Source organism: Dendropsophus ebraccatus, chromosome 15, assembly GCF_027789765.1.
Source record: "Dendropsophus ebraccatus isolate aDenEbr1 chromosome 15, aDenEbr1.pat, whole genome shotgun sequence".
NCBI lineage: Eukaryota > Metazoa > Chordata > Amphibia > Anura > Hylidae > Dendropsophus > Dendropsophus ebraccatus.
Genome location: NC_091468.1, coordinates 23835473 through 23859222, shown reverse-complemented (window position 1 = coordinate 23859222; position 23750 = coordinate 23835473). Strand labels below are relative to the sequence as shown.

Sequence of the window (23750 nt, the reverse complement as noted above, 5' to 3'; positions counted from 1 at the left end):
GAGGGGCATCACCACACAGGTACTCTTTAAGTATAATAGTTGTAATTCTACTAACTGCTCATTCTCTCTCTGTAACAATTTCTGGTTACCCCCGGGCAAGGAATGGGATAAATTTTCTTGGATGACATGTCACTGTTCCTTATCTAGCGGTGCCTTTCTATGGCTTCAGGCCACACTGTGAATACTGCAGCTGCCACTTACACATCTCCTTATACAATAGTTCTCCACGTGAAGATGTTCCGGCCCGGATCGCAGATAGCAGAGCTACTGCCTTATGTAACGTAATGACAACTCCTGACTCCCAGAACAGGAACGTCCAGTCCACAGCAGGAGGCTTGCGTATATTTCATATCGCTGGCCATGACTGGTAGACGTCTCTCCGGGACATACAGATTCCAAAGTTTTTTTCAATTAAAAACTGGGACATGATTTTTAACCTGAAGCAAGTGCCATAGCAAAAAATGAATAACTGTACGTCTGTATACCTCTGATGTCACACAGATGTGTACAGTTACAGTACTGAAGATGTATGGCAGAGAATAGAGACTGTATGGAAGTGCATGGAGCTATATGCAGTGCATAGAGGCTGTAGGGCGTATGGCACTGCATGGAGCAGTATGGCAGTGCGTGGAGCTGTATGGCAGTGCATAAAGGCTGTATGTCAGTGTGTGGAGGCTGTAGAGAGGTGCATGGGGGCTGTATAGCAGTGAATTGAGGCTGTAGAGCAATGCATGGGATCTGTAGGGCAATGCGTGGAGCTGTATGGCAGTGCATGAGGGCTGTATGGCAATGCATGGAAGCTGTAGGGCATTTCATGGAACTGTATGGCACTGCATGGAGGTTGTAGGGCAGTGCATGGAGCTGTATGGCAGTGCATAGAGACTGTATGGCAATCAGGGCCGGCGTCAGCACCCGGCTAAGTAGGGCAAATGCCGGGGCCCACAGCTCCTCTAGGGGCCCACTCCCGTTTGTTACTACATTTTTTTTGTTAGTAAAAAAGAAAAAAAAGTGTAGTAACAAAGGGGACTGGGCCCCTAGAGGCCGCATGTGACAGTTAGGGGCCCGCCGATCCATACTGGGGCCCCCGAGCACCTGTCTTCCATCACAAATCTTCCCTACAGCCGAGTAGGAAAGAGGACCTTTGAGTCTGAAGGACCTTTGATGATGTCACGGGTCATGTGATCGGACACATGACCTGATAGAGGGCAGCAGGTAGGCTCTGCAAACTAAGTGTCCTGTATGTGCTGGTTCTTCTACTTGTTTTGTGTATAGAGGTCCTGCTGTAATATATCTATATCTATTACAGCAGGATATGTATATATATATATATATATATATATATATATATATATATATATATATATTACAGCAGGACCTCTATACACAAAACAAGTAGATATCTGTATCTATCTATCTATCTATCTATTTCCCTATCTCCTATCTATCTATCTATCTATCTATTTCCCTATCTCCTATCTATCTATCTATCTATCTATTTCCCTATCTCCTATCTATCATATGAACATGGTAAGACCTCTAGTTCTCCTATATTCAGGCCCTGCAGTGATATACAGTGTGTGTGTGTGTGTGTATATATATATATATATATATATATATATATATATATATACACACACACACACTGTATATCACTGCAGGGCCTGTATATAGGAGAACTAGAGGTCTCACCATGTTCATATTATAAATAAATAAATATATATATATATAATGCTGGTGCTGCTAGTTCTCTAGTATACAGCTCCTGCTCTGTGTGTGTGTATGTATATATACACACACACACACACACACACACACACACACACACACAGAAGGAGCTGTATACTAGAGAACTAGCAGCACCAGCATGATATATATATATATTCCTGTCACTGTGTCTGACTCCTCCAGAGTCCTGACTACTGCAGAGATCAGGAGATACAGGAGGAGAAAGATATGCAGCAGCCGCATGTTTCTTCTGCTGCAAATCTTTCCTCGCCTGTCTCTCCATGATTTGCTCCTCAAAGGGGCCCGCCGAGGCTCTGTCGCCCAAGGGCCCACAAAAAGCTGGAGCCGGCCCTGATGGCAATGCATGGAGCAGTAAGGCAGTGCATGGAGACTGTATGGCAGTGCATTGAGACTGTATAGCAGTGCATGTGTGGTATCCCACAGTTAAGTGCTTTAGGCACCGGTCAGAAAGTTATCCCTTCAGTGGTGATAAAGGTGCATTCTTTAGTTTCACCACAAGGTGTCAGTGTTATGTTTAAACTCTGTAATGTCTTGCACAGCTGTAGGTACTAAAGGGTAAGGGTCCTGTTCCACAGGCCGAGGAGGGTCCGATTAACGATGTAAACAAGCGGGGATCTGCTAGATCGCCGCTCGTTTACTCGGACTATTCCACAGCCACACTCAGCTGACCGGCCATTCTGAAGATAGAGCGCGCGGGACCCGGCGACGAAGACAGCGCGGAGAAGAAGCCTGGACAGGTAATGTATGATGCTGCTGCTGCTTCTCAAATCGGCGGTCGCCCGCCGCGCACCGCTATTCAACCATAGCGATGCGCGGTGGGGGAACGATGATTTTAGGTCTGGCCCTAAATGAACGATCAGCCGATGACACGATCATCGGCTGATCGTTCTCTCTATTTCACCGAACGATAATCGGCCGAATCGGGCCAAATGGGGCAGATCCGGCCGATTATCGTCACTGTGGAATAGGGCCCTTACTGTACCACCTGGTCTGTGTTGACCAATAGAAGATATTCTCTCTTTCTCTGCCTATCCCTGTTCTACACACATACACACAGCCCCTGGGGAAGTAGTAAGTTGACCCAGAGGAGACAGGGAAGTTGAGATCTGTTAGTGGCTAGAGACACACGTGTATGGAGAACCCAGAGACTTTTCTTTCTAAAGCTACAGACACTAAGCAGTGCTAGACCCCTAAAGGAGGATAAGTCAGAGATCACCCCAGCCCACGCTGTGAACCTCCCTGAAAAGCGCAGGGCAGTCTCCTAGGTCAGAGGAACTGGCCCAGATAGAGAAAAGCAACCATACTAAGGTCTACGTACTCTATCTTGCAGCCTAGGTGAAACCGGGACACCCTCAAACACTTAGCTTCGCCCAGGTAACCTAGCCTGGGGCTTGTGTCACCCTAGTAGGACGGGTGTACCCCGACACTGCAGGGCAGAAGGTGGTTTAGTAAGACACGGGCACAAGTATTTTTCTCTCAAGTATTCTTCTCTTCTCACAAGTATCTCTCTCTCTCAAGTTTTGGCAGAGCACACTACTACCCTGGGTTGGGGCTCTCCAGACAAACTTCTCTCCTCTTCTCTTCACTGCTCAGCACTAAGCTACACAAGCACCGCTACTCTACCTCAGCACTTGAAGTATCTCCCAGCACAGATCCAGTGAACACAAGTCTGTACACAAGAAGTTGTCTGTCACTAACGTATCCTGTATCACAAGAGGCTATCAGTAAAGCTATTTTATTTTTTCTACTGGGATTCAGTGATCATTGCACCAGCACCTACACATACCAGTTACATATTCCTTGTGTTATTCTCCCCTTTCTGTTGGTGGCAGCATCGACAGTCCGGGTGGGTCTTCTCCCCACTCTGGACCACTGTAACAAGAGCCCAAGGGTCCCATCACAACCCAGCAGGTCACCGACCATTGGGGAACAGTATAGCTGTCGGGACTGTACCTCTGCGGAGTGTGATGCGCCCCTCGGCTCGTGCTGTGAGGCCGAGAAGGTGCTCATTTCTTGTACTGATCTGTTTCTGTGTTTTGTTTTGCAGTGTCTGAACACTGGTTTATCTGCTCACTTTGTTTGGTGGACACACCCGACTGCACCTGCTGATTTCTGTCTGGCCATGTCATGGTTAATCTGTGTTTTGGTTCTGCTGTGACTGACAGGTCATCCTGCCAGTGGATGTGTTTTGTTCTCAGGTGTCTAGCTTGGAGTTCAGGGGGATGTTCCAATTATGACTTGTCTTGTCCCGGCTGTCCAGTTCCTGACAATAGCCAGCCACCACTAAAAGCAGGTATACCATCACACCTGTGTGCTGAGTGCTGAGTGGCAATGCACTGAGGCTGTACAGAAGATAATTGATATATTGTAACAGATTTCCCTTAAGGCTCAAACTATAATAACATACACTGTCACCATACAGTATATCATTATAATATGTATAATGATAGTGTATATATAATTACACCCACAACATCCTCTAATTACTATTACACAATCCTTATGTCTATATACACACTCCACGGACAGATATACACAGGTGCTCTATCAGGTGTCAGTGTATCCTCATGCTATGGCTGCTACATAGAGGAGGAAACCACAAGCATAAAACATTTTGGATTCATACATTACAGACATTTTGGGTGTTTCACATGATCAGAGGTGTAACCATCATGGCTGCAGGGGGTGTAACTGACATGGCCAGCATAGAGGGTCTTCTAAGTGTTCAGAATTCAGATTCACTTTAAAGCCATCACAGTGCTGTGCGCCACTGCCCTCGACCACTCCATGACCAGAGTATGGGGGTCTGATTATAGTGTGGGGGACATAGAAGGGGCCTAATAACTAATGGGGGCACAGAAGGGGCTAATAGCTGGTGGGGGCACAGAAGGGGCTAATTACTGATGGGGGCACAGAAGGGGCTAATAACTAATGGGGGCACAGAAGGGGCTAATAACTAATGGGGGCACAGAAGGGGCTAATAGCTGATGGGGGCACAGAAGGGGCTAATAACTAATGGGGGCACAGAAGGGGCTAATAGCTGACACACTGCGTTTTTGCAATCCATTTTTTTCACCCATTTTTTTAACGTACACAAAAATAAGGTCAAGTTTTCATGTATGTTAAAAAAAACAAATGCATTCTGGTCCGATTTTTTTATGATTAAAAAACGGATTGCAAAAACACAGTGTGAACCTAGCCTTACTTTGGCAATGCTAAAATGTATTTGCTTCTGAAAATAAAGCCTATTTGAATAGATGATAGATAGATAGATAGATAGTTTCCCTATTTAGGTCCCAAAGCTTGCAACAGAGTGAGGACCTGAGGGACTACGTATCAGGGTGGTTTGTTTGTTGCTCTCCTCACTAGGAGGCGCCCCTTGGCAAAGGCTTCCTTCTCTGGAGAGGGATATCTGGCTGTTCCCGTGTTTTGAGACTCGCAACTGAGGCTCCACGGACCCTTCTTTGCATAGATAAATAGATAGATAGATAGATAGGTAGATAGATAGATAGATAGATAGATAGATAGATAGATAGATAGATAGAGAGATGGTAGATAGATAGATAGATAGATAGATAGATAGATAGATAGATAGGAGATACATAGATAGGAGATAGGATATAGATAGGATATAGATAGATAAATAGATAGAGACAGACAGATAGATAGACAGCTTTTCTGTTCACCATGTGCTTTGTATGGAATAATCACCAATACAGATTGATTTTTTCACGAAGTCCCGTGTGCTGCAGTTACTTTTTGGATTTCTACATAGACACCTGTGGATCAGGGTGTTAACCACGGCTCCGGGCAAAGCTTCTTTTCTCGAGTGCTGCGTACTTTGTGTTTTGTATAGACAGATAGATAGATAGATAGATAGATAGATAGATAGATAGATAGATAGATAGATAGTATATAGATAGGAGCGATAGATAGATAGATAGATAGATAGATAGATAGATAGATAGATAGATAGATAGTATATAGATAGGAGCGATAGATAGATAGATAGTACATAGGAGATAGATAGATAGATAGATAGATAGATAGATAGATAGATAGTATATAGATAGGAGAGATAGATAAAAGATAGATAGATAGATAGATAGGAGATAGATAGATAATAGATAGATAGATAGTATATAGATAGGAGAGATAGATAGGAGATAGATAGATAGATAGATAGATAGATAGATAGATAGATAGATAGATAGATAGATAATAGATAGATAGAAAGAAGATAGATAGGTAGATAGACAGATAGACAGATAGATAGATAGATAGATAGATAGATAATAGATAGGAGATAGATAGATAGAAGATAGATAGATAATAGATAGATAGTATATAGATAGGAGAGATAGATAGGAGATAGATAGATAGATAGTACATAGGAGATAGATAGATAGATAGATAGATAGATAGATAGATAATAGATAGATAGATAGATAGATAGATAGATAGATAGATAGATAGATAGAAAGAAGATAGATAGGTAGATAGATAGATAGTAGATAGATAGATAGATAGATAGATAGATAGATAGATAATAGATAGGAGATAGATAGATAGATAGATAGATAGATAGATAGATAGGAGATAGATAGATAGATAGATAGATAGATAGATAATAGATAGATAGATAGAGAGATAGGAGATAGTAGATAGATAGATAATAGATAGTAGATAGATAGATAGATAGATAGATAATAGATAGGAGATCGATAGATAGATAATAGATAGATAGATAGATAGATAGATAGGAGATAGATAGATAGATAATAGATAGGAGATAGATAGATAGATAGATAGATAGATAGATAGATAGATAGATAGATAGATAGATAGATAGATAGATAGATAATAGATAGGAGATAGATAGATAGATAGGAGATAGATAGATAGATAATAGATAGGAGATAGATAGATAGATAGATAGATAGATAGATAGATAGGAGATAGATAGATAGATAGATAATAGATAGGAGATAGATAGATAGAGAGATAGATAGATAGATAGATAGATAGATAGATAGATAGATAGATAGACAGACTGACTTCTATTTATAACATATCTACCTATTATCTATCTGTGCATGTCGCAGTGATTTACAGGACACCAGGTGTGGGTTCTTGTGTCAGGCCCCGCCCCTCTGACCCACTGGCTATAACACATAATACATATAGCCTGTGGTTCCCCTCTCTGACTGGTTTGTGTAATGTTCATCTTTCTGTCCCCAGTTCTCTCCTGACTCATCATCCTACATCATGCAATAATGTAATTCCCCGCTAGAGTGCGCTGTGGAGATGCAGAAAACCTTCTACCTTGTAATCACAATATAATAATAATAATGTGTCACCACATCTACACGACTCTGTGCAGCAGCAGAAGGGAAAAAATAGAGCGGCTCATTTAAATATCTGCGCTATCACCCTCACTGTTATCAGACTTAGGGAAATGAGCTCCGCATCATATGCAGCAAAGGTTAATAACGCGGACATCATTATCCCCCATATTTATAACCACATCCTTCATTATTCTCACCGGCGACATAAAGTGTTAACTGAGAAAAACAGTCATGACGTCATCTCTTATTTATAGCGCGGAGCTAAATTTAGAAGGCAAAAGGTGACCTGCCTTACCGCTGCCCGCCTGTAGGTGTCGCCGCAGCACAGACAGATCCCGCAGCGGCTGATCCCTGCATTGCTCCGGAGATCATGCGCCGCACCCACCAGCATGGCCCCGCCCACTCCGGCTTCACTCATTGCCGTACACAGGGATGCCTTGCCCGGAGATGGGAACTTCCGGTGTACACCAGTTTCCTGGGCTGCTGGCATTTAAATCCAGCTGGAAGGGGCTGATGTGCATCTGAGGGTCCTGTCCCCTGGCATCCTGCACAATCCAGCACATTGCAGTCAGGTTTTTTTTTTATTTTTGTTATTTTTGCCCTGTGGTCCCTGATTGTGTCATTTACCTGGGCACAGCTGACACATTGTTCTAGCCCCATCTGCCTCTGCTCCATCTCTGCCTCCCTGGATTCTACAGAGACATTGCTGGAAGTATTTTCCAATCATTTCTACAATCTTTTGCATACATTTTCTCTATTGCAGAGTATTGTCGCCTCCTCCGTACACTGTGAGATCTTCTACCTCCAGAGATGTTCAGCTGGCTGGGGAACGATGACCGCAGGAAGAAGGATCCTGAAGTTTTCCAGACGGTCAGTGATGGGCTGAAGAAACTCTACAAGACCAAGCTGCTGCCCCTGGAAGAATATTATAAATTCCATGAATTTCATTCGCCGGCTTTGGAAGATGCGGATTTTGATAACAAACCTATGATCCTGCTGGTGGGACAGTACTCCACGGGGAAGACCACCTTCATCCGGTATGTGAGCAGGGGGGCTCTGACTGTAGTAATATCAGGTACGCATCTGTGTCCCCCAACATCTGCTTCTGCAGAACTACCACTCCCAGCATGCCCTGACGGTGTCTCTTCAGCCGCTGCAAAGCTACAACTCCCATCATGTACTAACAAGCTCTCCAGTAATTGTACAACTGCTACTACAATGGGTGTCACAGTATGATGAGAGTTGTAGTTTTGCAGGCAGCTGCAGGATGGAGAACACTATAAGGTGTCAGTCATTTCTGTATGGCCTGGACATTGGAGGTCCAAATCCACGTACCCCACAGGAGAAGCCCCCTATTGTAAAGAATTCCTCTTTGCCCGCCAAAGGGGGTGTGTGTCATTATAGTGAACATTTCTGCAACATTCTAGTATAATGTACTGTGTCATTTAAGATCATTTTCAAGATCACTGCTTACTGTCATTGAACTGGAATTCTGTTTACATTCAGAGACTTAAAATCTGTATAGATCTTGTATCCAGTGTAGACAATGCTCTGTGAGCTAAACAGCCTGGAGGCCAGACGGATACATTGTACATAGCTAGTCCTGCTCTCGGCTGAGAAGTGATACAATTGTATCCAGTGTAGACAATGCTCTGTGAGCTAAACAGCCTGGACTCTAAACTGATTTATCTGACAGATTTTTTTAAGCCATAGCCAGGAATGGATTTCAAGAGAGGAGAAATCTCAGTCTTTCCTTTCTGTCCCGTTCTCCATTCATAGTCTGTTCCTGGGTTTGGCTTCAAAAATCTGTCAGCTAAATCTGTCTGTGTAAATACACCATTAGGGCAGAGTGATTTGTACTTCTGGTGTGTTTAGCTCACAGAGCATTGTCTAGACTCGATACAAGTGTAGAAAAAGCTCAGCTGTTAGAGGCATTAGGTCTGGAGTGGTTTTCAGTCTCCAGATTTTTACATTCATTGACGGCAGCAGAGGTCTTGAAAATAAAGAACAACTGAAATACACAGAATATGAGAAAGTTTCAGAACTTTCATTAATTTCATGATTTTTTTTTTTTTTTTAAGATGCCCCCAGATTTTTAGGAATCTCATCCACTTTGCAGTAAATTCTGTGCAATTTCAACACAAAAATTCTGTGCAATAAGTCTGCTGTGTGTGCATATGCTCAAGGTGACGACTGGTGCGACTCAGAGTCACCTGGACTCATGGTGCATGGTGGCTGGCATGTCTCAAAGGGGAAATACAGTGACGATAAGCTACGTGTCATGCAAGGAGCTGAATGATTGACACTGGTGAGGTGTGTGCTGTAGGACCAGGTCCACATGTCATGGGTTTTTCAGCAGATTTCTGATTTTTACAATCGGCATCATCATGCTGATATAGCTCCCAGCTGCACCGAACAGCACTCCTGCGCAGCTCCATACCATATCTGTGTTGTCTTCAGCTGTATCTGTATATCATGGGAAAACGTCTTTTATCCCAGTACAAGAACTAGTCATCTGGGTGTAGACCAGGCTGTAACTAGTCACAGCTCTCTCCCTGCAGCACAGGTATGATTGACAGGCAGAGGGACCCGTTAGTAGCATCTTTGCCTGTCTGTCATCCCCATAGAGAACGTCGTCAGGGAGAGAGCTGTGACTAGTTACAGCCTGGTATCCGCCCAGATGACTAGTTTCCGTCTCTCTTCTTGCGCTGCATCGGAATAAAAGATGTTTTTCCCAGATAAACAGATACTGTGGAAGACAGCGGGATATGGTAGGGGAGCTGCGTAGGAGCTGTATTTGATGCAGCTGGGAGCAACATCAGCACGCTTGTGCTGATTGATTCCCTTTAAATGGAACTAAAATGTGAAACCAAACCCAAGCTAAGGACAAGAGTAGTGCTGTTTGTGGAAGAAATCAGCCATGTTTTTCTAAGCCTGGATAATCACTTTAAAGGGGTAGTTCAGCAAAAAAAATAAAAATGTTTCCAATCAGCTGGTGCTAGAAAGTGCCAGTGATTTGCAATTTACTACTATTAAAAAATCTCAACTCTTCCAGTACTTATCAGCTGCTGTATGTCCTGCAGGAAGTGGTGTATTCTTTCCAGTCTCCGAAGCAGAAGATGCAAACTTTAGGCACAGTATTGCAGAGGTCCTGGACTTTTTAGGCGATGTACGGCATCAGTGAAGATATATTTGCAGTGATTAAGAGTTTCGAGGCTCCACCTCTTCATCAGATCAATATATCAAGATATTGATCTGATGAAAAGGGCGGAGCCTCGAAACACGTAATCACTGCAATAAAAATATAGATTTCCACTACGACTCTCATCGGTCCAAGTAGTGTATCTTCACTGATGCCGTACAGCGCCTAAAAAGTCCTGGACCTCTGCAATACTGTGCCTCCAGTTTGCATTTTCTGCTTCGGAGACTACACCGGGTTCCCCCGGCTCCGTGGACTGGCTGCAAGTGGCGTTTTTATTGGTCAAGCGATTGGTGGTGTTGCACTCGTAGCACGACCACCCCAGGTGAGCGGCTTCTTAGCCACAACTTTCATGTTTATGTCTAGCAAGCACAATGTGCCCCCTTGGTGTTTTCTCTTCACTCTATTCTTTCCAGTCTGACACAGTGCTCTCTGCTGCCACCTCTGTCCATGTCAGGAAAAGCAGGAAATTTTTTCTATTGGGATTTGCTACTGCTCTCAACAGTTCATGACAGGGACAGAGGTGTCAGCAAAGAGCACTGTGTCAGACTGAAAAGAATACAGCGCTTCCTGCAGGACATACAGCAACTGATAAATACTAGAAGACTTGAGAGGTTATAGAAGTAAACTACAAATCTCTGGCACTTTCTGGCACCAGTTGATTTGAAAAAATTTTTTTTCTAAACTACCCCTTTAAGTTCTGGTTTCTGCCTAATAATACTATCTTGGCCTCATTTTGTCTCCATAAGGAAATCCTGACAGACAGCGTACTTACATATCATTACTTTCTAGTTCCATCATATTAATTTAATTTACAATCTCTGAAGGTTTTTTCTCAGATCTGGAGCCGTGTTCCATAGGAAAGTATTTCTCTGCATGTGCTGTGCAGTGGAGTCCAGTCTATTGCTTTGTGTTATCAACCATTTCAGGCAGCCTGTAAAGCTTCTTAGTAGGATAATTTCTAAGTCCTTGCCCTCATTTCCAGTGCTGAGACCCTCCATAGACATTACTGTATTCTGTATGTATGTATTTTGTATGGCTGCGGTCAGCCGCTCCTATAATGTTCCTGCACTATTATAAACTGCTGACTTTAGGGTTTCTGTCCCCTTTAAGGCGGTTAATGTGACCATTAAGTACCTATAGACATGTGGGAGGGAAGCAGTGAATTATACATGTGGGCTAATAGGGTCCTGATCTGCGGAAAAACTTTCAGCCCCTAAATTATTGATGGGAGTTGTAGTGTAGAGACTTTGGAGGCCTACAGTGAGAAGGCATGAGGGCCATCCGATGAGGCAGAGGTCTGTGGTGAAAAGGGTGTGAGGGCCAGCAGGTGAGAGGTCATGAAGGCCAGCCAGTGAGGCTGGGTTCTATGGTGAGAGGGGTGTGAGGGCCAGCCGCTTAGGGCGATGGTGAGAGGGGTGTGAGGGCCAGGCGCTTAGGGCGATGGTGAGAGGGGTGTGAGGGCCAGCCGCTGAGGCCTGTGCTGAGAGGATGTGAGGGCTAGCTGCTGAGGCCTGTGATGAGAGGGGTGTGAGGGCCAGCCGCTGAGGACTGTGGTGGGAGGGCAAGCTGCTGAGGCCCATGGTGAGAGGATGCTAGGGCCAGTCTCTTGAGGCCAGTGGTGAGAGGATGTAAGGGCCAGCCGCTGAGGACTGTGGTGAGAGGATGTGAGGGCCAGCCGCTGAGGACTGTGGTGAGGGGATGTGAGGGCCAGCCGCTGAGGCCAGTGGTGAGAGGATGTGAGGGCCAGCCGCTGAGGCCAGTGGTGAGAGGATGTGAGGGCCAGCCGCTGAGGCCAGTGGTGAGAGGATGTGAGGGCCAGCCGCTGAGGCCAGTGGTGAGAGGATGTGAGGGCCAGCCGCTGAGGCCAGTGGTGAGAGGATGTGAGGGCCAGCCGCTGAGGCCAGTGGTAAAAGAGAATAAAGGCCAGCCATTGAGGCGGGGGCTTGTGGTGGGAGGGAGTGAAGGCCAGCCGTTGAGGTGGGGGCTTATGGTGAGTGGGGTGTGAGGGCCAGCCGCTGAGGCCTATAGTGAGAGGATGTGACGGCCAGTTATTGAGGTTGAGGTTTAGGGTATGAGGGTGAGATGTCATGTAAGTAAAGCAGTCTTTTAACCCCTTAATGACTGTACGTACGTACATGTATACTTATATGAAGTATCTTCAAGGGATCACTCTGGCTTATCGCTGCCATTAAGGGGCCACACTGTGTGGTCTCTGTCATTTTAGGGCCGCATACTATTACGATTTTGTAATGTTTGTCCCTTTAAATTGTTAGGACTGTTATGTTCAGCAGAAATCTGTTCCTATTATCAGTGCTGGAATTCTCAGTGCAGTAAACAGCAGGGATACAGAGGTCACACAGTTGTTGTCTTCACCATCTGGTAACCCTTTCTACTCAGAATATTATGACTCTGCACCACCGCAATACCCTCCCCCACCTACTGCTATTGCAGGCAGCCTATTGCATTGCACTGGCATCTCGTATCCAGCACATCACGTGTGATATGTTACCACCGAACTTTGGCCACCGGGTAAGGGTCAGTTCACATATCGCAGAATTTTTTTGCCTCTAAAACCATCCCATGCATCCGAATGGGGTTGTTTCTGCAGGCCCCATTAAGATGAATTGGCCAGTACATGTAAATACAGCCTTATGGGCTCAAAATACTGAATAGGATCATTATGCCATAGTCACAGATCCATCAGCAGCAGCTTGTTGACTGTTTCCAAGTAGCATATTTTTGTTCTACACTGTGTAGAGTGGTGGAAAATGTTGGTACTGAGGAGGTAGATACGCAGCACCTGGTAAGGGAAAGTCCTGGTGAAGTCTCATAAATAACGGGGGAGGGTGCGGCTGGTATTGGCCGCCTAAAATGTAAAACAAAGTGCGTGCCAAAAACATGACGCCTTAGGATACAGCAGTGCTGTATGTGTAACCTTAACCTGTCCTGTTTACACAACTGAGAGAGCTAAGCGATGACAACTAATATGGCCGCCTCCCTCCGGGATCAGTCCCCAGATTTACCAGAATCATGAAACTTTGCATAGTTTAAGGGTACAAACACACACAGCAGATACGCAGCAGATTTGATGCTGTGTTCAGTTATTTAGATCTAATCTGCTGCGTATCTGCTGCGTATCGCAGCAGTAAATACGCAGCGTATAAGCCGTGTGTGTTTGTACCCTTACAGTGATACAGGTTAATGCAAATTGTCGATTATCCAGTATTAGCAAACTATAGCTGCTTTCTTCCAGAAACAGCGCCTCTCTTGTCCTTGGTTTGTATGCGGTATTGCCACTCAGTTTCAATGGAGAGAATGGAGCCAGGTTGTAATACCATACACAACTGGAGGACAGGGGGTAACAATGTGTTTATGGTAGAAAGAAGCCCCTAAGTGTAGATGACCCCTTTAAGGGGTATAAGATGTTCAGTTTTTAGTTCTCTAAACAATCCTCTGTGATTTACACTGTGAACGCCATATTTTATAGTGTGAAATCACATGTGACAAAAGTGTTTCAGGATTTTTTGCAGCTGCCCTGTTTTTCAGGGTGTTCTTGTTATAATAATCCCCATCAGGTAAATGGAATCAAAATTTCCATCATAGAAATTTCTACAACAAGAACCCTCCTTAAAGGAAACCTGTCACCATGAAAATGCTATCTAAGCTATCGGCATCATGTTATAGAGTAGAAGGTGCTAAACAGATTTCTATATATGTTTATGGGGAAAGATTTAGTATATCTTATAATTTATTGATTGAAATCTCTGATGTTTCCATGGAGTCCAGTCCATTTAGTGACACCGCCCACTGGACTCCTTAAAGGGGTTGTCCAGTAAAAATCTTTTTCTTTCAAATAAACTGATATTAGAAAGTTATATAGATTTGTAATTTACTTCTATTAAAAAAATCTCAAGTCTTCCCATACGTATTAGCTGCTGTATGTCATGCAGGAAATGTTTTATTTTCAGTCTGACACAGTGCTCTCTGCTGATATCTCTGGGTGAGGAACTCTTGTGTCTTTTATATGAATCCCCATAGAAAAACCTCCCCTGCTATGGACCATTCCTGTCTCGGCCAGAGATGTCTTTCTGCTCTATTACATGATGCTGATAGATTATATAGCATTGTCTTGGTGACAGGTTCCCTTTAGAAAAACCTTTATTTCCAGAAACAGCATCACTCTTGTCCTCAGTTTGGGTGTGGGTTTTGCAGCTTAGTTCCATTAAAGGGAACCTGTCACCCCCAGTGCCAGGGTGAAGGCCGCTCGACCCCCGCTAGAGCCCCGGATACTTACCCCATCTTGGCAAGTCCCGCTCCTGGAGCCGGTCCCGGGACGGAGATATCCTTGTCGGAAGCCCGACGCGTCTTGTCAAAGGGGCGCGTCTCCACACACTCAGGGCGCATTGTAAGGGTACTTTTCTATAGGGATGTACACCTAGCTGATAACACCCAGTTTCTAAAAGGAATAACAGAGGGACGGCACAAACAAAATAATTTAATTATCAATATACAGACCCTGTGGTCACTCTTTGTCCAGTTTTGCAGTTTTTGTAGTGTTAAAGCTCCTCATCCCCATCTTGTTAGATCAGTTTTCCCAGGTTTCGTTCTCAGACATGTCACGTGTCATGTAATTGCACGTTGCCGACGTGAAGTAACGTCTACTCCGCTGTGATCTCTCTCTGTTTCTTGGAGTATATAATTATATTACCACAGAAGAGATCCGCAGGAACGTAAATCCTTTACCAGTCATGTCTGAGAAACCTCTGTATGAGATCCTGTGAAAATGATCCGATATGAGCTCAGTATATACTGTAATCCTGGACGCCACCTGAATGGGCCCTTTGGCACTGCACGGAGCTTTTTGGAAGAGCAAATTTGGCACAGTATTCAGGTCATGCACACAATAGATGGAGTCATCAGAGTCCTTCAATTTTGGATTTTTCATAAACCTATGCAGGAAAGTTTGCATTATTGCTCTGATGGCAAGTATACAATAGGTTTATCAGTGTGTATTCACATATCATAGTCTGACTGCAGTTTTTACAAAACTTACAAAAAAAGAGCATGCATCCTAAAGGCCCTATTATTACACGATTCGTATTCGGCCGAAAATGATCTTGTGTGATAGAACAATGATGTCTGATCGTTGTCTGCGTGAACGTTGTCTGTCTGACTTAGATAGCAACAATCTGCTGCCGTCACTCGGTGTAACAGGAGCCGCTATCTTTTATGGGCTGCCTGGACGATCTAGCGATCACCTCGGCAGGCCCCCGCAGGTCCCTACGGCCCCAGGCTCTTACCTGCTCGCTGCCAACGCATGTAATAGCACTGGCAGCGAGCGGGGAACAAGGAGCAAACGAGCGCTGACAGCCATTGCCCCGTGTAATGGTGCGTTTACACAGAGAGAGATATCTGACAGATCTTTGAAGCCAAAGCCAGGAACAGACTATAAACAGGGAGCAGGTCAAAATGGAAAGACTGGGATCTATACGCTTTTCAAATCTATTCCTGGCTTTGGCTTCAGAAATCTGTCAGATAAATCTCTTGTAAACGCACCATAAGAAGCGAAGAGGATATTTGTGAAAGTTGTGAATGGAAACGTCTCTGGACGTTTGTAATACAAGTAGCGATCATGAGTGGTTGGTTTTTTTTGATGACTGATGCAAAAAGAAAAAAAAGCTTTCTGTTCTTTCCCAGTGAAGATGATAGAAATTGAGATTTTGGGTCTATAGGGGTAGGGGATGGGTAGTGAAGGTGAATTGGCTCAGTGTTTACCTGATGTGTGGGGGTGTATTGTATCCCAGGACCTTGCTTGGTATGATTCCCAACGAAGAAAATATTGTCAATGTATGTCATTGTGCATGTATGAAAGGGTCAGTGTTGCCAAATGGCGTAATAGAGGTTAATAAAATTGCAGTCAATTAGGCGCTGTATCAACTTCCTTATAAGAATGCTTACAGTGGCGTTTTGGGGCCTGTATTACACTGGCAGCACCTGGTCCCACGGTGCCTGTATATCACCATGGACTGACATCCTCTAAGGACTGTTCTGCTGATCATCCTTTTAATAAGTTGTGTAACTTTCCAATATTTTCAAGATCTCATCTTGTTGTCATTGTATACAAACATTTTTGCATGGTATAACCTCCATAGGCCCTTATTGAACCTATAGACAGTGTTTGTGACCTATGATGGCGGACACTAGACAGAACATGTCCCTGATGCTGTTCTTTCCCCACTCAGGTATCTTCTGGAACAGGATTTCCCTGGAATGAGGATCGGACCGGAGCCCACCACAGATTCCTTCATTGCTGTGATGCAGGGGGACGTAGAAGGCGTTATTCCAGGCAATGCTCTAGTGGTGGACCCCAAAAAACCTTTCAGAAAACTGAATGCCTTTGGAAATGCCTTCCTGAACAGGTAAGTATGTGTTAAGCTGCAATGCTCTATCGATGTAGCAGAGCTGAGCCAGTTGTTGAATTGTTCTGTGATACGGGAAATTGGAGATGGCTCACTGTAGATCTTTTCTTTATACATATAAAACATTACAGCAATATAAATAACATATCTGTACAATATATATAAGTCCATAATGTCCATATTGGCTTCATACTTACTTTTTTTAATGAAACACTTAATATTAACACTAATAAAACTCAGAACAACTTGTGCACAATACCTAACATAACTATTCTCTATAGTAAACCCCCGGTCCTGTTGCATTTAACATAAAATAAATCCAAACAACAAACCATTTTTTTTTTTTTTTGGCCCTGAGCTGTTCCCGCACCCCATGCCCCCAGTATACGATAACAGAAGTCCATGAACCAGGCCAGGAGATGGATCACTGTTAAACACACCGTTATATATGGTTTTGAGAACTCACATGCATGTTATGTAAATCTTTGTTGGATTGATGAAAAATTCAGCCCAGAATTTGCACACAAAAAAAAAAAAAGTTCAGTTTGACAGGTGTTAACAGGGACTCACACAGTTCTCAGACTAATGGTCCGATCTGTCAGACGAGAGTTATCAAGAGTTACAGATAACCACCAGCATCTGTTCTCTGTATCCAAAAGTGTTCACACCCTGCAGTAATGCGCTGCCAGAAACTCCACGCTGTGCCCAATGACTAGCTGAGAGCTTAAAAGCAAAATCTATGTTCCCCGGGGGCTGCTTGTACTGTAACCGAGCCCTCTAAGACATGTTGTAAAAAACATTGAGATTACAGTGTGAGGGAAGCAATGCTCCAGAGACTGCGGATGGCAGGCAGAAACCAGATCCTCCTTATCCTGTTTGTTTTAAGGAAATATTGCTAGGAAGATATGCAGATCCTCATTCAGTGAGCGTGGCACACAGCAGAGTCGCCATGGCACGTCCTGGGCATGCAGCAGAGCCGCCATGGCACGTCCTGGGCATGCAGCAGAGCCGCCATGGCACGTCCTGGGCATGCAGCAGAGCCGCCATGGCACGTCCTGGGCATGCAGCAGAGCCGCCATGGCACGTCCTGGGCATGCAGCAGAGCCGCCATGGCACGTCCTGGGCATGCAGCAGAGCCGCCATGGCACGTCCTGGGCATGCAGCAGAGCCGCCATGGCACGTCCTGGGCATGCAGCAGAGCCGCCATGGCACGTCCTGGGCATGCAGCAGAGCCGCCATACATGACCTATATATAATCATTCAAATATTCCTTTAAAATCCCTGGCTCTAATTGAAAATACTTATTTCTAAGCAATAAATATACATATTAGTAGTTTTCTAGAAGGTAAGAAACTGCCTCATACTAGCTAGTCCTATAGCCTTGGCTGTCTGTATTTATATGTATATCACATACCACTTCACTTTGCATCATTCCTAGATTTTAAAAAACGCTCATACACTGTTATCCCACACAGCTCCTAGGGGGCGGAGCATGACACCAATGAGAGGATCTCTGTGTCTTTCTCCGCCCCCACAGCCCTGCACAAGGAATAACCATTTTATTACTTTCCTATAGGTAATCCATACTGGGGGCAATAAGTTGCCACGATAAGACTGTCTAGACTGTCCAATCATCTTTAAAGTGTCACTGTCGTTATAACTTTCAATCTAAATCAACAGTAGATGTCATATAAATAAAGCTTGCAAGTTTGCAATATACATTCATTATTTTTGTTGTTATCATGCTGTAAAACAAAGCTGTCTTTACCAGAAATCCAGGTCCAGTCTCCTGAAGGCAGATTTTTTTAGACAGGAATTCCGGCCTGAACAGAGAGTCAGGGCTCAATGTCTCCATCAGTCACGTGACTGCCTTCTCTCTTTGAGCGCTTAGATGGCCTGGGATACACAGCACTTCCTGGTTTCTGACTGTTTCCTGTTTTTTGAGGGAAAAAAAAAGTCAGAAAACAGGAAGTGCCGTGTTTTCCATGATAACTATAAAAAAAAATTATGAATGTAAATTGCAACTTGCTTTATATCACTTCCACTATTTATTTAGAAAGTTATAATGGCAGCGACACTTTAAATGTTTTCTTAAAGGGGAGCTCTGTATAAAGTCTTTATGGGTTAATGTTAGAGAAACAGTCTTGCAAAGCCTTTTTGCCCCTTATGTGCCACAATTCTGCTTTTAGAAACTTGTGGTTGTCAAGACTGTGCTTTCCTAGGCAGTGTATTCATAGGAACAGTCCCTCTATGACATTGAGTGGCTTTAATAATCACATTTTTGTAATATATAACGTTACCCAGAGACCCTCTTTAGCGTAATGTGTCTGTGGAGTATGCTGCGCACCTCTCTGTAGGAATATGAGGAATGTGGGGAGAGACTGAGGTGTGAATTGTCACGGATAATACAGAGAGGTGTAAGGTCAGGTTTAAAGGCTGCACATATAGCCCATATCTCGGTGACATGACAGGAATGTTTATGATGAAAGCTCTAATGAAATTTTCAGTAATGGCGGTGATGGAACGTGTGGAATGAGCAGGGTGGTTATTTAAGGATGGGTCATCCATTTTGCCTCATGAATCAGCTCTTAAAGGGGTAGTTCACAAAAAAAATCTTTCGAATAAACTGGTGCCAGAAAGTGTCAGATTTGTAATTTACTTCTATTAAAAAAATCTCTTCTATGTTTTTTTTTTTTTTTTTAAATCCTGGATAACTCCTTTAAAGTGTCACTGTCGTTATAAATTTAGAAATCTAAATCAATAGATGTGAAATAAAGCAAGTTTGCAATGTACATTCGTTGTTGTTATCATGCTGTAAAGCAAAGCTGAACTTACCAGAAGGCAGATTTTCTGACTTGTGCTGGTTGAAAAAAAAAGACTAAACACCGGAGTTCCGGCCAGTACAGAAAGTCACGGCTCAATGTGTCCATCAGTCACATGACTGCCTTCTCTGTGAGTGCTCAGATGGCCTGAGATACACAGGACTTCCTGTTTTCTGACTGTTTCCTGTTTTTGGGGAATAAAAAAAGTTAGAAAACAGAAAGTGCAGTGTTTTCCATAATAACTAAAAAATAAATAATGAATGTAAATTGCAAACTTGCTTTATATCACATCTAGTGCTGATTTAGATTTTTAAAGTTATAACGACAGTGACACTTTAGGGCCACATCGCACTCCAAGTGTTAGGCCCCTATTCCACGGGACGATTATAGTTTGCATAATCGTTAACGATAAACGATTTCAAACGACCTTTATTGTGAACGGCCTAAAATCGTTCACCCATTTACATGGAACTATAATCGTTACTTGCGATCGTTCTTGCGGTCGTCTTGTCGTTGCTATTGCGTTTGTTGTTACTGCGAACGACCGAACGATGTCTTATTTAATGCGATCGATTTGCGAACGAACAACGATAAAAATAGGTCCAGCTTATTAAACGATCAACAATTTCTCGTTCGTCGTTTAATCGTTGACTGCTATTCAACTGAAGGATTATTGTTTAGATCCGAACGATGTAACGATAATTCGAACGATAATCGTCCCGTGAAATAGAGCCCTTAGTTTACAGGTTACAGTCTTGCACTTGGAGATGCAGTGAAAATCTTTCACAAACACAGCGGCCCCAGGAAAGCGCAGTATCTGCCAAGGAGCCGACCTGTGACTTGTTCTATGGCGGCTTCTTCTAATAGTACTCTCCCATTATAAACATATCATTCTATTCATGCAAGTTCCAACAAGATCCATAATCCGCAAGTTCAAGCAAGATCCATAATCAACCACTAGATTTCTAGTTTGTTGGAGCATTACGCACTGTCCTGACAATATTATAGGATACAATACAGCATGTAACATAACTAACCTCTTAAGAATAGACAGGTCATTGTCCCTCAATATACTCCTTAAATACTTTGTTCTGCTGGGGGCTCCTCCTTCCATTCAGTTACTTTTAGTAGTAAAATAGTCTTCTGCAATCAGCACACCCCTATGGGACTGCTCCTTCTATAGTATAGCTCATTATGTAACCTCTCCCATTACATAATACACTGCCCTTTCACATGCAGCTTTGCACTCACTAAGATCACATTAATGGACATGTGTTACTCTCCCCTTCAATCCCATCACACTGCATTACTGAAATACTCTGCACTGCAGTGATTCTCAGATTACAGTAAACAAATTTATATCCTGTATTTTGCAGGTTTGTGTGTGCACAGTTACCTAATCCTGTCCTGGAGAGCATCAGCGTCATCGACACCCCGGGGATCCTGTCTGGAGAGAAGCAGAGGATCAGTCGAGGTGAGGGTCTGGTGCTGTGTGTGTGTACACGGGGCCTATGCTATAACGTGATCTCTTCTTGCTGCATAGGGAAGGAGCTATCAATTAAGGCTGGTGGGGTGGGGAGAAGTCACCAGGGACCACCCAGATGACTTGTGGTTCATGCAGAATAGAATTGATGGCAGCATGCAAGCAGCATGGAAATTGACGTTATAGGGGCGTCCTATGCTTGACATTCCCTCTGTAATCTGTATAGAAGAGAGTAGGTCTTTTCCTGCCCCTGCTTGCTTCCCGGCACCGTGTGCTGCAGCTTCTTTGAGCTGACAGGCTGCTCAGCCAATTACAGGCTGTGTCGGTCTTGGCCAGTGATTGGCATAGTGGCCTGTCAGCTCAGAGAAGCTGCCACACGTGGTGCCCGGAAGCAAGCAGAGGGCAGGAGGAGACTGGGAGCATGGAGATGTAATGAATGAACAGTTTATTCAATTGTTAGCCATCGTCCGCACATCACTATTACACGCAGGGATGCGCGCCTGATGATTTTAGGTCTGGACCTAAAGAAACAATCAGCTGATCATTTCTTAGGGCCCTATTACACAAAGCGATAATCCGCTGAATCAGGCCAATCGGCCAATTATCCCTTCGTGTAATAGGACCCTAAGAGACAGTCTTGCCCTGATGGAACCGATAGGCTCTTCATGTAAGTGATTCAAAAATTTGTTATAAAAAAATACAATAAAATAAAAAAAGCAATGTTAAAAACATAATACAGTGCATTTACTGCAAAGATACATATTTAACTATAAATCCCAAACCAAGAAATAATATGGTTTATACATATATAGCTAACTTTGAAATTATATTAATGAAATACTAATGTGTATATACCATAATATGACACCTATATAAAGTACAACCTGTAAAGTGAAACAAAAACAATGGAAAATGGAAAAAAAAAAACATTTGTTCTGGTCCTCGTGAGGTGTGACTGTTCTTTAAAAAGTCTTTTCCAAACAAGATAACTGTAGACAAATCAATGTCTTTTACACCTCATGCACATAAGGGCCTCCTGTAATTTTGGGGCTCCCTCTGACGCTCCAATACCATCCACATGATCTCCCCCTGGTGTTTCCTGCACTTTGTACTTTGTGCTCATGTTATCTGCAGCTGCCAGCGCTGCAGTTATTAAACAGGGAGACGGCCACTGTGATGTAATCCAGGCGGCAGGAGCTGGCACCAGGCCTGGCAACAACACTCGTATCCTGTAGTAACCCCAGGACCCAACATCTGGCCAGTGGAGACTGATAGCGCATTCAGTTTTGCCATTCAGGGCTCCTGTATACCGTATACACTGCGGTATTTGATGATGATGATCCCTCCTTTTTATTCTGGATTCTTCCAGCCCTGACTGCTGTAACCACAGTGAGAGCAGCTGAAATCACTGAGAGTCATAGCAAATATAGGCATCTACTGGGAAACTGTATTATACCAGTAGCTTTGGGGTAGTGAATATGAATGGTACATACGCTGGGCCTGGGCACTGTGTATATCACTGTTTTCTGATCAGCTAGTATCATAAGGTTATACAGATTTGTAAATTACCTCTATTTAAAAAATCTCAAGTCTTCCAGTACTTATCAGCTGCTGTATGTCCTGAAGTAAGTGATGTATTCTTTCCAGTCTTAGTCCTCTCTGCTGCCACCTCTGTCCACAGCAGTAGCAAATCCCCATAGAAAACCTCTCCTGTCATGGACAGATGTGTCAGACTGGAAAGATTACACCACTTTTTAAATAGGTTTTTAAATAGAAGTAATTTACAAATCTGTATAACTTTATGACACTAGTTGATGGGAAAACAGTGTTATACTCAGTGCCCAGGCCCATCAGTATGTACCATTCATATTCACTACCCCAAAGCTACTGGTATAATACAGTTTCCAGTTGATATAAAAAAAAGTTTTTGTACCCCTTTAAGTTCCTGAGCACCAAGCCGTGGGACTGGTTACTGACCAATGGACTATATTTGCGCTTATTATTTCTTTGTTTATTTGTTTGACTATGTATTTAAATAAAGAATGGCCCCAAACTATGACATTTAAATGACAGAGCCCCCCCCCCCAGCTCACACAGACCCCAGCGGAAATACAGAGCCCAGACCACCTAAAGAAATACAGACTGCTAAATAAATGTGTGAGTGTGGGGTCATGATGCAGGGCACCTGGCAGATTTACCCGGGGTATTGTTGGAATACAATGTCAGTATCACCAGACAATATTTATTGGCTCACATACAGCTATGACCAATGCAAAGTGTTATCTGGTGGACTGAAGCCTTAACAAGACCAATTGTTTGTCTTGGACAAAACGGGCGACGTTCTAGCAGCTAATTTATCATGAAGCTACAAACTACAACCTCCATCCTCCCTTCCTGAAGACACGGCCGACCTGACCGACATTGACTTGTTAAAAGGATGTGAAGGGCCCCCAGGGGTAATAGGGGTCACTATCATTGTCACTGCCTGTTTCCGTATATCAAGTGTGAAAAAGTCCTGACTGCGCAAAAAATATTCAGTGCTTCAAGGATTGCTACTCTGAGTGGAAGATTTTATTTATTTATTTTTATATATTTTATATATTTTTTAGTATAGCCTGTTATTTACTGGATACTGTATATAATCCAATAAAACAAAGCCCAACAGTACTCAACAGTATATCTCAGTACTCCACAGTAGATTAAATGGATGCACGCCAGAACTGCTTCAAT

The 23750-nt window shown here is 43.5% G+C and overlaps 1 protein-coding gene across 1 annotated transcript in view; it reads left to right on the top strand.

The window, feature by feature from the left end:
- Positions 1-7535: 7535 nt before the first annotated feature.
- EHD3 (EH domain containing 3) overlaps positions 7536-23750 on the top strand; it is a 44819-nt gene continuing 28604 nt past the window's right edge. The window contains exons 1-4 of the mRNA XM_069955590.1: positions 7536-7661; positions 7858-8131; positions 16539-16715; positions 20914-21011. Of these exons, the coding sequence (XP_069811691.1) occupies positions 7905-8131; positions 16539-16715; positions 20914-21011 (502 nt within the window). The 5' untranslated portion in view covers positions 7536-7661; positions 7858-7904. The remainder of the gene's footprint in view (positions 7662-7857; positions 8132-16538; positions 16716-20913; positions 21012-23750) is intronic.